Source organism: Erpetoichthys calabaricus, chromosome 4 (genome assembly GCF_900747795.2).
Source record: "Erpetoichthys calabaricus chromosome 4, fErpCal1.3, whole genome shotgun sequence".
NCBI lineage: Eukaryota > Metazoa > Chordata > Cladistia > Polypteriformes > Polypteridae > Erpetoichthys > Erpetoichthys calabaricus.
The window spans coordinates 211,364,407-211,378,832 of NC_041397.2; the positions used below are offsets into that span (position 1 = coordinate 211,364,407).

The 14,426-nt window shown below is 35.0% G+C and overlaps 1 protein-coding gene across 37 annotated transcripts in view; it reads left to right on the top strand.

Moving 5' to 3' along the window:
* Positions 1-14,426, top strand: part of dlg2 (discs, large homolog 2 (Drosophila)) — a 1,641,316-nt gene that overhangs the window by 1,556,544 nt on the left and 70,346 nt on the right. For all 37 annotated transcript variants that reach the window (XM_051926947.1, XM_051926951.1, XM_051926957.1 and 34 more), the window contains one exon: positions 6,763-6,838. In XM_051926947.1, coding sequence (XP_051782907.1) covers positions 6,763-6,838 — 76 coding nt within the window. The remainder of the gene's footprint in view (positions 1-6,762; positions 6,839-14,426) is intronic.

Consider the following 14,426-nt stretch of genomic DNA (forward strand, 5'->3'; position numbering starts at 1 on the left):
ATCATTTATGACTAAAATCACAGTGCTGCAAATACTACTACTACTATTAGCAGCACTTCAATTACTACCACTAATAATAATAATAAAAATAATAATAATGAGGTATTCAAAATAATAATCAGTCAACACCTGAGAGAAATTACACAGACTGACATACTTCAGTTTGTATTGACAAAAGGAAAAAGAAACACAGATGCAATTTTAATATCTTAAAGCAAATATCAGAGAAATCAATTGAAGGAAACTGTGCATTCATAAACTTATAGAAACTGCATGACATGGCGCCCAGGGAGGTGTCCATTAGTATGCACGGAAAAAGATGGTGCAATAAAAGATTATTAGAATAGTACTGGAAATGTACTGTATATAGGAGCAACCCAGTGATGCAAATAAAACATAGAGAAATGACGAGCTTCTAAAATAAGGTTTATATAGGGGTCTGTTCTTTGTATTTTGACCATTGTATATTGCTAATGGATGTTCTAAGTAAAAATATCAGAAATGTAGAGTTTTGGGAATTATTCTTTGCTGATAATTTAGCAATACTAGCAAAAATGGAAGATGAACTACACAGAAAAGTATGCAATTAGCAAGAAGCCAAGGAACACAAAGGATTAAGAATAAAAAAGTGCCATAAAAAAGTTATCTTGTTCAATAAAGGGGAAGTTGAATGGATTAGAGTTATAGCCAGAAGAAATGCAGAACTAAGACTAATGAACCACATCAAATATCTAGACTCAGTGTCTGAGGCCAGAGGTGGTTGTGAAATAGCAATAAAATATGAAGTCAGAGCATGATAGGTATAATAGAAGGGAGTTAGAGGAATTGTAAATAACACTACCACAAAAACTTTAATATAATTTATATAAGACAGCAGTTCAAGCAGTTTTGCTGTATAGCTGTGAAACTTGAGTCATTAGTAAGATAAAGAAGGAATTGCTCAAGAAATCAAAAATGTGTATGCTGCAGTGACTGCTGGGATATCTTTAAGAGAAATGTAAAATGGATGAGCAAGTTTGCAGGGGTCAAATGTGTTATGGAGAAAGTTGTGGAAAGTAGGTTGAGGTGTATGGTTGAGGTATCACTGAAAGAAAGAAGACTAAGAGAAAGACAGAGGCTTACATGGAGATAGCTGGTGATAAGAAATTTGGAGGCACTGGGTCTGAGGGCGGACGATGTGCAGACAATGATAAATGGAGACAGAGGATCCTTATTTCTGACCCTTAACAGTTGGGAAGTGCTTTCAAGTAAAAGAAAAAGAAATTATGTTGCTCAAAATATGGCATATGTGGGTAGTGCAAATCAAAGAAGGTTATGCTTAAGATATATAGTAGAATGTACTAGTGAGGCCTCATCTGGAGTACTGTAGATAGTCCAGAGATCGCAATTAGACTGATACCAGTACTCCAAGGTGTAAGGAAATAGTGAAGGAATTGGGTCTGTTCAGTTTAACCAATTAGAGATTACGTGGTGACCTGATTGAACTGTTCATAAGTATAAAGGATATTAGTACACTGCATCTAAGCTGTTACGTGAGAAAGAACACAGATGGAAAATTGTTAAAAGTAAATTTTGCAGAAATAGTAAAAAGTTTTTCTTTGCATAGAGAACCATATACTATAACATATAGAGTAAGCGACTTAAGTAGTGTGACAGACACTAAGACCCTAGGGATCTCCAAAACTCTACTTTTTTGGCAATATTAGGTGAATAGAATTAATGGGTTTTGTCAAGCTGAATTTCGTGTTCTTCGTAAAATTAATATAATGTTATTAATTTTGTTTGCTTGTTTTCTTAGATATGTTAAATTTATTTCCAAACATGAGAAAATAAACATGAGTAAAACTGTAATTTGAAAAATGTAAATAAATAAAGAAAAATTTGGAAAATAAAGAATATACTGTATATATATATAATATATATATATATATATATATATATATATATATATATATATATATACAGTATATATATATATATATATATATATATATATACACTAGGGGGATTACCCCCTGCTCACTTAGCTCGCCAACCCCCTTTTCTGTGCTACACGCCAGCCATTTTGATTCTCTGATGCTCGTATTGTGAAGAGGGGGGCTGAACGCACCCCAAGGAGATGCGGTTGCTCTTCTGAAACCCCCTCTTAAATGGTGATACAATGGGAAACAAATACAGTTTTATTTTTACCTCCTCTTTGCTTGATCAGCTGCTGGCTTGTTGCTGCTGTCGTGCTGCGTGATCTGCATCTCGCGTGGTGCTTCGAACATTTAAAAGCCTGTACAGCAGCTGTCTTTGTCATCTACTCTTTGTCTTTTATTTCCAGCCCTGGACATGGTTAAATCTCTTGGCACAAAGTCTTGTCTCGCAGGACGTGAGTTCTTGATATTTTAGTTTATTATTTAAAAGCAGAATAACAATTTGAAAATCTAACAACATCACATTAAAGTTCGATAAATTCTGAAAAGAATGATACCAAACATATATACTGTATGTAGGTTTTAAAATAAGCCTGATTTAAAGTATGACAAAGAAGTGACATAAAAACATCACATAAAATCGTTGCACTTTTAGGCTTAGGAATTTATATATAGAGAGTAGATACAATAATCCCTCCTCCATCGCAGGGGTTGCGTTCCAGAGCCACCCGCGAAATAAGAAAATCCGCGAAGTAGAAACCATATGTTTATATGGTTATTTTTATATTGTCATGCTTGGGTCACAGATTTGCGCAGAAACACAGGAGATTGTAGAGAGACAGGAACGTTATTCAAACACTGCAAACAAACATTTGTCTCTTTTTCAAAAGTTTAAACTGTGCTCCATGACAAGACAGAGATGACAGTTCAGTCTCACAATTAAAAGAATGCAAACATATCTTCCTCTTCAAAGGAGCAAACAAATCAATAGTGCTGTTTGGCTGTTAAGTATGCGAAGCACCACGGCACAAAGCTGTTGAAAGCGGCAGCTCACACCCCCTCCGTCAGGAGCAGAGAGAGAGAGAGAGAGAGATAGAGAGAGACAGATAAAAAAATCAATACGTGCCCTTTGTGCTTTTAAGTATGCGAAGCACCGTTCAGCATGTCGTTTCAGGAAGCAGCTGCAGCTGCACAAAAGATAGAAACGTGAAGATAATCTTTCAGCATTTTTAGACGAGCGTCCGTATCGTCTAGGTGTGCGAACAGCCCCCCTGCTCACACCCCCCTACGTCAGCGCAAGAGAGAGAGAGAGAGAGAAAGTAAGTTGGGTAGCTTCTCAGCCATCTGCCAATAGCGTCCCTTGTATGAAATCAACTGGGCAAACCAACTGAGGAAGCATGTACCAGAAATTAAAAGACCCTTTGTCCGCAGAAACCCGCGAAGCAGCGAAAAATCCGCGATATATATTTAAATATGCTTACATATAAAATCCGCGTTGGAGTGAAGCCGCGAAAGGCAAAGTGCGATATAGCGAGGGATTACTGTATATAATTCATTCATAAAGAATATCTCAGTACCCCAAAATTAATGCACATTTTTCATAAATAGAAATGAAAACACAGTTACAGGTATATCAGTACAGTATTTTGAAAAGCTCAATCTCTGGGGGTGCCTTCCTAAATGTATTTTCTCACATCTGTCTCAGACACCAGTTTTCTTTCATTTTACTCCCAGGTAACCCATAACCACACGTGCTGTGGAGGTTTGGTTAAATAATTGATAGAGATAAAGATTTGATCAGAATCCCTTTCCTTAAAATATATATGATGTCAGTGCATGGCAAGAGAAATGCTGTACTACTGTAATGTTGTATATATTCATCTAAGCCACAGGTGTCGAACTCTGGTCTTCGAGAGCTGCAGTGGCTGCATGTTTTCATTCTAACCATCTTCTTCATTAGTGAGCCGCTTTTACCGCTAATCAACTTCTTTTGCTTTAGTTTTAATTAACTTGACTCAGGCCCCTTAATTGTCTCTTTTTCCTTAATTAGTTCCTTAATTAGTAGCCAAACAATAATGACACATCAAACAAGCCACCATATGGCCAGCTCACATGTGCCCACACAATATCTGAAAATAAATAAAGGTGAAGGTCTCAGTAAGGTTGATCTCTCAGGTCATCAAAACATTTTGTTGGTGTTCTTAGAAAAACAGTAAAAATTAACAGATTTGGAAATGTCTGCGGGCGGCACGGTGGCACAGTGGGTAGCGCTGCTGCCTCGCAGTTGGGAGACCTGGGGACCTGGGTTCGCTTCCCAGGTCCTCCCTGTGTGGAGTTTGCATGTTCTCTGCGTGTGTTTCCTCCGGGCGCTCCGGTTTCCTCCCACAGTCCAAAGACATGCAGGTTAGGTGGATTGGCGATTCTAAATTGGCCCTAGTGTGTGCTTGGTGTGTTTGTGTGTGTCCTGCGGTGGGTTGGCACCCTGCCCAGGATTGGTTCCTGCCTTGTGCCCCGTGACCCTGTTTTCGGATTCAGCGGGTTGGAAAATGGATGGATGGAAATGTCTGCTGTGGCAGAATGAGAGCAGCAACAAGCCATTGAAATAAATAACGGGCTTAATTAACAGCAAGAATCAGCTTCTCATTAAGAGACTGGTTGGAGTTTGAAATCCCAGTTTAGCTGGTCATCTGTTGGTTCGTTTCACGTCTCATTTCTGTTTGGCTGCCATTTAATGAAGAAAGGAATCAATTCAGAGGACTGACTCCTTAAAAACAGGGCTATTGAAATGAAGGGAAAAGGAGTTAATTAGCAGTGAAAACTACTCACTGATTAGGAAAAGGGTTAGAATGAAAACCTATTGCCACTGCGGCCCTCCAGGAACCGGAGTTCGACACCCCTGATCTAAGCCAATGTTTCCCAAACTTGGTCCCGGGGACTGCAGGTTTTTGTTCCAGCCAGATTCATCATCAGCGACAACACCTGATAACACTGATCTCGTTTAATTAGCTGGTATTTTTTTTTCTTTCATGCGACATTCAGAAAAGCATAGCAGAATGATTTTTACATTTATAAGACATTTAGAAATATTTTTATTTTTGCTATAGATTTAAATGCTTAACTCTTTTTTGTTGATTTCATTATATTTTGTCCTTTCTCTGTGCAGTTTTCTCCCTTCGTTGTATCTTATTAAAGACAATTAAAAACGAGCAGAGCACACACTGGCAAACAACACTGAATAATCAAAGGCTGCAACTACTTTAGTGTCAGACCCACTAATTAGTAAATAATGGATTCATTAAAAAATTAGAACACAGAATGAAAATCAAGATGAAAATACTGTTAAAAAGAAAAAATACATTATTCCCATATAACTGCTTGGTACATTTTAATATTTTTTTTAGCAAATGTAGTTTTCTAATTTCTATATTGTTCCCAAAACACAGAACTTGGGAAATAACAGTTCACTTAATTAGCCCAGGAGTCCAATTAAAAACAGAAGCTGGTTGGAACAAAAACCTGCAGCCACAGGGGGTTCCCAGGACCAAGTTTGAGAAACACTAATCTAAGCTATAGAAAAAAACTGCAATCAATTTATATATGTCAAGTCAGTCATTGTGGTAATGACCGGACTAATTTCAGAGATTCTTGCCTGATTACATTATGCTATAGTCCAACCCCCGCCTTAATCTGAAAAATGAATCATCATGTTCTGTGTGATAAAGCATTGAAGAGGTAACAAGATGTTAAAAAAAAAACTATGAATATTCTCTTTGACAAAATCCCCACACAGTACTGCTCTGAAAAACTGAGACATATGATTGTTTTCATCCTTAACATAGTATGTACTGTATAAGCTAAACACATGAAAACATCAATTACAATTAAAGAAATAATTCCAATTACCTTAGTTAACTCCTAAGTACAGTATAAGTTTTTTGTTTTATGTAACTTCATGATGTCCGTTGTGTTAATGGAAATTTTAGGCAACTTGTTATAATGTGACTCTTAGCCTGTTTTTTTTTTAACTTTAAAAGGTATGACTGACTATTAAAAAATGTGCATTTTTACCAGTGGCTTAAGTACAAAGTATGTCACAAATAGAATACACAAGCTATTTCTTGTGCCTACAATGTCTGAAATAATGCTGACAAATTAAACAATGCAGAAAAATTAATTTCCAAAGATCTTCTCTAGTCTGTCCAGGGATTAAGAAAATAGTGAAAGGACATCTGAAAGCACAATTTCTTTATATTTAAATATTTGATTTTATTAAAAGACTAGCAAATGTTTCTGTATAAAACGGACATACTAATAAATGAGTGAAAGAACAGTTGCCTGTATCATAATGATGAAAATGAGGCATACATTTCTTTAGTAAAATATATGCTGTATATATAAACTGTATATATATCGATTCACCTCTGTAATTTGTTTTAATATATATATCAGTAATAATCATAATCAAATTAACCTATGACACATAATTGGATATTAAATTAACATAAATTGAATTAAAAAGAGTCACACTGTTATTAATTTGTGACAGCAGGTGACTTGGAGTGATGAGACGTTTAACATCAAGGTGTGACATCAGACTAAGAAACTGGAGTGAGAGCATGTAGGCGCTGTGACCCTCTATGACGAAGACTGGACTTACTTCAGGATTTTGTACAGACTACAATGTGAACAATTCAGTAGTTATCAAAACTGGTTTTATTAATAATTTTCAGTACCATATATATGTATTCAGTCCAGTTAAAATGTTAATTGAAGTTGTAGTTGGGTGTTGTTTAAAAAAGGATTTTTTTCATATGATTAATCTATTTTTTTTTTCTGTTGTCAGAGTGGAAAGAAAGGAAAGAGCACGGCTAAAGACAGTAAAATTTAATTCAAAGACAGGTGTAATTGATTCTAAAGGGGTAAGTATAATCATGCATACTGTACTTGTAGAAGGAATTAAGAATTAATTATTGTATTGAGCACTTGGTTTAACAATTCAGATATAATGATTCTACTGGGGTTCAGAATATAATTGTGTGACTTGAAAAGGGTAGTAATCTCGTAGGGAAAATGGTTTCTAAAGCATTTGTGACTGTTTTTAGTGAACAGACACCATGAATAGGAAATATTTTACCCTTTACATTTAAATGGTACACAGTGATATTCATATGTTTTTAACCTTACCTAACATTGTCTGAAAGAAGAATTTCACAAAGGATCAAAAGCAATACAGCATATACATATAAATAAGGATAAGGGATAAAGTTTCATCCATACCAGTATTATGAAGCCATTACAGTGTTAGCCCTGATTTACTTTTGGATTTGTAAAAAGTCTTTTTTGCAGGATGCTAGCATCTGTGATAGATCTAAGATAATCCTGATGTTGGCGTTCAGTGTTGCTGAACATGAAGGGATGGAAAGTGGCCTGATTTGCATAACAAAATCAGAGGACCTAAGTTTTATAGGGAGATCGTATGCTTTCCACAAGTAGTATAGAAGAACTCTCCATTCCTGAAAAGCAGAGAAAGGTATGACACAGTTTTATATATGCATAATGTAAGAATTGACTCTCAAAATTTGAATCATCCAATCGTTTTGAAAACACTGCAGAGACGAACAATGGCTGTGTTACCTCTAAGCTTAAGGCTACAATGAAGAGCTCCAACAGGCCGACTTTAAACCAAACTCCAGAAACAGAGAAGTAGTGATATTAGGGGACTAATCCTGACCGCATACCACAGATATAAAGCTGCACATCTATCCTTCTATTAATTACAAATTCTGAAAAGGGACAGGATACTTCAAAGTTTTATGCATAGCGATGATCAAGGAGTAATGTGATACATTTAAATGCATGCATTTACATAAAATGCAGGACATGATCATCCCAAAAAATAGAAGCATGAGGATGAGGAAGTGTAAAATAATCGATCAATTCTGTAATAAGTAAGCAAATGAAAACAGAAAAAATCACCGAAAATACAAAGGTTTACTGTAAGAGGTTCTGTCATTATTTTATTAATAAGAGAATAGTCAAGAAGGCGGTGAAGTGCTTTAAGAACTATAAAGTGGAAATAACATACAATAAAGGAAATATTCTCAGGTTATATTTTTCTGATGTTTTCGTCTTTGAAGAACTTAAGTGTTACCAGGGTATATTAATATAATACAAAATTATTTGTAGATTATTGAGATGGAAGTGCTTCAAAACCTAAAAAAGGATAAAATCAACTAAATTCCCAGGATCATAATATGAAGCTAGTATAGACATACTTAAGTAAATCCTTAGTGTGTATTTTTAAGATGTAACTACATACTGGAGAAATTTCTAAAGAACTGAAGCGAGCTAATTGGGGGTTATTATATAAAAAGACATGGCTGTAACTGGTCCTACTAACTATACATTTGTTATATTGGAATATATTGTAGAAAAATATATGGATGCAAATGTACATGTATATCAGAAAACTGTCAAAGTGGACAAAAATGAGAAAGATTTTGCTAATATTGTGGAATCGAATGAAGAAGAAACAAAAGCATTATATCAGATAATGTTTAATGCAAATAAATATAACATTTTACACACTCCAGGAACAAATATTACATTTAAGTACATAGTGGGGCGGAGGATCTGAAACTTAAAAGTATGCATTACAAGAAGGACTGTGTCACTTTTCATATACAGTACATACATACATAAGCAATTAAAAATGCTAAAATAGTGCTGGGTTACATAGCTTCGTGTGTGTTGGATGCAAGTCAAAGAAGGTGAAAGGAGGTTATAGTTAACATCTATAATCTTCTCTACAGTTCTGATGTACATATTGCCTAAAAAATATAACACTGCTAGTGAAAGTCCACAAAAGAGCAATCAGAATTATTCTCCTTAATATACAATAATTGCTAACACCCATAAAGGTGCTGCACAAGACAGTAAAATATACTCGAATAGTCAAAATCTTGCTGACTGAAATTCTCCAGATATACTCACATTACATAAATATCAGTCTGCCATTAATCAGTTTTGCCAGTGTTTATTCCTTGTTCAAATTAAACAAGGGTGTGACTTTTTAATAAGGTGTGGGGACAGCTTAAATTTTATTTTAATTTTACCTCTGCAATGAAACAGAGAATTAACAATTGGAAGATTTCGAGATTTAACTTATGTTTTACACAAAAGATTATACTCTTGATTGTTTTGTAAGGCAACATGAGTTAGTGTGCACTCTGAACAGTTGCTATATGAAGGAAAAATTCTATCATCTTGTCAGGTGTTCTCTGTGTGTGTGTGTGTGTGTGTGAGTTCCTCTCTGGGTACTCCAGTTTTTTCCCCACATCTAAAACATATTTGTGATAGATTTCCTGGGTACTCAAAGATAGCCTTTTATAAATAAGTTTGGGTGTTTCCCCAAGGTAATTTAGAATTTTTCACCTTTAAGTTCAAGAATTAAAATATTTAATTATCTTGGGCAAGTTTAAGTTATAACTTTAAATACATTATATACATCGAAAAAAAAATCCCTAAATATATATATAATTTTTTCTTAGGTTAAATAAATAAATTGTTTACATATTTTTTATTAAAAAGCTTTGTAAAAAGTAAATGTAATTTAAACTATGGATTTTCTGGTTCTGCGTGAATGTTTTATATTCATTAATCTTCATTTTAGTAACACATGATTCCAAAAAAAAAACACACACACTATGTAAAAACTAATCTTACACATTTGCCACAGTGTTGTTTTGATAATATATTTAAAAATGAATGAGTTCTCAAAAAATGATTGGATTTATTTAAAAATCTGTTATGTGTCAAGGACTGAGTCATCTGTTTTTCAGTCTCAGTGAATGAACAGTGTGACTTTACTCCTGCTTGTCATTTTCAGACATAAGTGCTGCTGATGAGTAATTAATTTTAAAACACATGCCAGCTTCATGCTGCATAAATATATATTAAAATATTACAGTGTCTTCCTATTGTGTAAATGTATGCTGTAAAGGTTATGCCATGGGTATTTGTTTTGATGTATGCATTTACACCTAAGGAATATAATTAATATATTTGATCTGTAACGCATAATTTTATAAGGAAAACACAAAAATGAAGAAAGTATTCTATTGCAAATATTGCTTTGTTTCTAAATAGTCTATGGAACTACAGTTAAAGGCACTTATTTAGTATTCACTATTTTTTTTTTTAAATATGTTGGCTAGTTTGGGTTTTAGAGCACATTAATATTTCATTGTTTAGAATCTAAGGTTATAGCCACACCAAGGACTGAATCCTTCAAAACATTTGCAAATACACATGCATTAGTTCTAATTAGTTTAACATGTAATATAGATGTAAAAAATTATACTTTTGAATTAATGTGAAACACATTTATACTCACAGAATATAAACAGTATTTTGGGAAATAAATTTGTCATTGTAAAAATAAATATTTATGCAGAAGAGATTTATATTTAATAAATTAATAAATCAATCAAACTTAACTTTATCGTACCCTTAAAATACCGCATCATCTCAGAATGCCATGTAAAGCATTCAAGAATATAATTCAAAGTAATCAGATAACAACATTACAAGATAAGAGAGCTGTAACTCACCAAACACACCATGAGGCATCTAAAACTGCATCCTCCTTTATATTAGGCAATATATTTAGAAATAGATATAAGTGATGCCTGGTCATGATTGCTGTAAATGAACCATGATCCTCAGCAAGACATGCTGAGTGGAGTAAAAAAATGTTGAATAGATTACAGATGACAGGCCTTCTACAGTACCTTTTTATATTTTGTAACAAAAATACGTAACTAATAGAAATTCACACAGGGTAAGAAGTCACAATACTGGTGACAGAGTGGTGGCTTTTCCAGTTTAAAGTATAAAGACAAACATATACTGAGCAGGATTGCTCGATATCTTTTTAATCTTTGATGCTAAAAATACCTTGAATTATAAAATCTTTCGTATGGTAATTCGGTGGTGTATGCAAAGATAACACTAAAGTACAATTCTATTTTTTACTGAAGCTTTGCAAGCTTAAACGATGAATAAACAATTTACTTCCCCTATTAAAAAGTCACACCCTGGTTTAATTTGAACAGTACATAATCACCGCTAAAATGTCACCTGAACACACAGATTAGTGTTGGTATGCTATTTTTGCAATGTGAAGAATTCATGTCAGCAAGATTTGAAGATTTTTACATCTGATTCTTTTGCTACTCCTGAACATTTTGGCTCATAGTGCAGCACCTCTGAGGGTGTTAACAATAATCCTTGCCTTGGTATTGCTCCTCACACCACTGTACTCAAAATATTATGTTTTGTAAATTAGTAGATGGTTGGAAAAAATTTCAGGCCATCTCAAACAATGGATTCATTTGATATGAATTTACCTTACATTTGATTATTTTGTAAGAGTGGCACAGCAGTGGGTAGTACCTGTTAGGTTGAAATCCTACACCCCAGGCCCATGTAGGGTTTACATTCCTTGCTATAAACGAATACATACAGCCAAAAAAGAAAATGGAAAATATCAGACTGTATGCTCATTACTTCACCAACCCTTCTGAAATATCTTTAAATTACTTTAATAATATACCAAACTGATTGCAAGTGCAGTTTTATTGCTAATGTCAGAGGGATGAAGAGGCTCTTAATACCACAGGTGTAATATTTAATTAAACCTCAGGAAGTAATGTGTAATGGAGTTAAGGCTATAGATAAAGTATTGCTTAATAGATATTTTTTGACAGTATATACGTCAGAAAAGTATAATTTTATTATAGTCCATGATTTCTTTCTTCACTTTGCTGCTAGAAATCAGGCTTGTGTTTCTTTTCATCCTTCAGAGGTCTGATTATGATTACAATTAAGTCATGTGTCATCTCATGGGCCCTTGTAAAAAATTAGGGCTACATTTTAGATCATCTCACTTTAATATTAAAGTTGTGCTGAAACCTTAACACACAAAATTGTTTTTTTGAATATTAAACAGTACTAGAAAATTCTTATTTCAATCTCATTTTCCAAATACAGTATGTGTCCTATTTAGAATTTCATAAGTTATCAGTCTAATTAGATTAGATCAGGGTTCTCCATCTCAAGCAATATTTTCCATGTTTTCTTTTATTAATTTTCATAAAGTAAAGAGATATAGTAATTGCAAAGTGTGCTGGATCCTCCCCATTTTCCTTTCTGTGAGGTGTTTCTCAAACTACTTCCTTATGGGGAAGGAAGGATACCAAGCAAACATCCACGTTTGTCATTTAAAAATCCTCAGCTGGCCTGTTAAACAAGGACTCTTCTCTATGTTCTTTTGCATTTGTGAACTCCCTGCCCTGTCACAGAGAATAAAGTACTAAGCTATGTGTCTAAATCTAATATCCGCTGTTTTTACCCCCAATTTAATTCTGTTTGAACATTTGCTGAGAATAGGCCATTCAGCCCAAAAAAGACTTGTCAATTCACCTAATATCACCTAACTTTATTCACCTAATTTCTCCAAAATTATATTAAGTCTAGCTTTTTAAGGCCCTAAAGTCCTATTTTCCACCACCCTTCTTTGTGACTTATTCCATGCATCATGCTATATAACAACATTTTATTAGTCATCTTTATTATTAGATTGGATTATTTTTAACGCTGTCTTCATTTAGGTAGTGAAGAGTCCACTATGACTCCTAGGTCCTTTTCGTAAATTGTACATTTCAAACATCACATTCTGTATTCAAATTTAATACTTTAAGTATGAGTAATGTAAGTATATGTAATTTCATTTGCCTCAAATCTGGTCAAGTCTTAATTCTGTCCAGGTCCATCTGTAGAAATTCATCTGATCCTAGATTATGTGTCCTTCCACCTAAATTGGTATCATCTGAAAGTTCAGCCAGCTTATTCTGTATATTCGACATATTAAATATACTGAATATTCTATATATTAAAATGTATTGTTTTAGAAAGAGCAGTGGCCCCAGGACAGATCCCTGCAATTCACTACTTTTAATCTAACCCTTTGCTTCCTATGCTTAAGCCAATTTTGTGCCAATAGTCATACTGTATATTGAACTCCCACATTTTCTAATGTGACCACAAGTCTCCCACGTGGGACTGTGATGATGCGGGTTCTCCACGCTCCCATCTTGCTTTTTGGGAGCCCTTGAACCCTTCACTGTCAGTAATGTTACCGATGAGCTTGGCAGTGAGGCATAACAAATGGAGCAGGGGGATGGTGTACAAAGTGTCCAAATAAAGTGCAGTGCATTCAAAATATCTTCAATAAATAAATAATCCAGTAAAACGAGTGAAGGTTTAAAAACCAATAGAAAAAAACAACAATCCTTTAAAACGATGAGGTTAAAACAATGCTGGAAGCAGTCTCTAAAAAAACAAGCAGGTGTCTTCTTATCTGGCGGCTCTCCTACTTCTCCCATCTGGACCCCGCAACAGGAGAGTCGCGCTCTCAGTAGCTGACCTTACTACTGTCCGGTTGCCTTCCATTCTCTGGCTCCGTACGGCTCCCTTACCGGACCAAGACTTGGGTTCCTCAACGGCCAGGCCTGTCACGCTGAGGCACACCTTCCCAAGACTCCACGACTACCATCCAGAGGTGTGACCAGAACATCATGTGTGGGTGAGCATTTGGCTTGTCTGGGGGGGCAAAAACATCCATCCATCCCCATTTTTGTAGGGGGGTCAAATAATAATAACAACATAGTTTTATATAACATATAAAAGCAAAAATTGTGGCATAACTCTTAACCTATTGTTCAATAAAATTAACAGAGGAAATGGAACTTGTATTATTATTTTTTGTGAACAAATATAGAACTACATCTACAAGGCAAATATCAATAAAGTCAAATGTATACAACATATGAGAGCAAGAACAGAAACGTGGCTTATTTTAGTCATGGGAGGCTATAGGGCATCAGTTTCCAGCGTTTAACCTGGATATTATCTAGGACCAGTCTGCGGTTACTCTTGGCAAATTTGAAGTAAATTCATTCATGTCTAGATTTTCTGTGATATTTTTCTCATGTGCCAGAATGACTAAATTTTTTTTAGAGCTTTTTTCCAATTAGTGTAGCCGTGTTTGGTGAATATGCCCTCGCGGTCCGAATTGGAAACACTAAATTTGCAGCAGGCAAAGCAAAAGCTGCTATCACAGACAACAGAATATTCAAGCCATGGTCGAGTCTGATACCAGCTTGCACTAAAACATCTTGGGAATGTCTTTCCGAATGCGCGCTTGGGATAATTAATTAAAATGGGCTGGGATGGGCTATCCATATTTAAGTCAGGCAGACTGGACTTTATATGTTATTGAAGGCAGAGGTTTGGAGTTACCGACACGGGCGCAGAACTGGAGGATTGTGTAGGCTTATCTACATCTTTTGAAGTTTCAGTTCCCGATGTGGGTGCGCTGTGCTCCATGTTGGTAGCAGCGGTGCTGGGCTCAACCATGGAGCCAGCAGCTTGCGGAGGGACAAA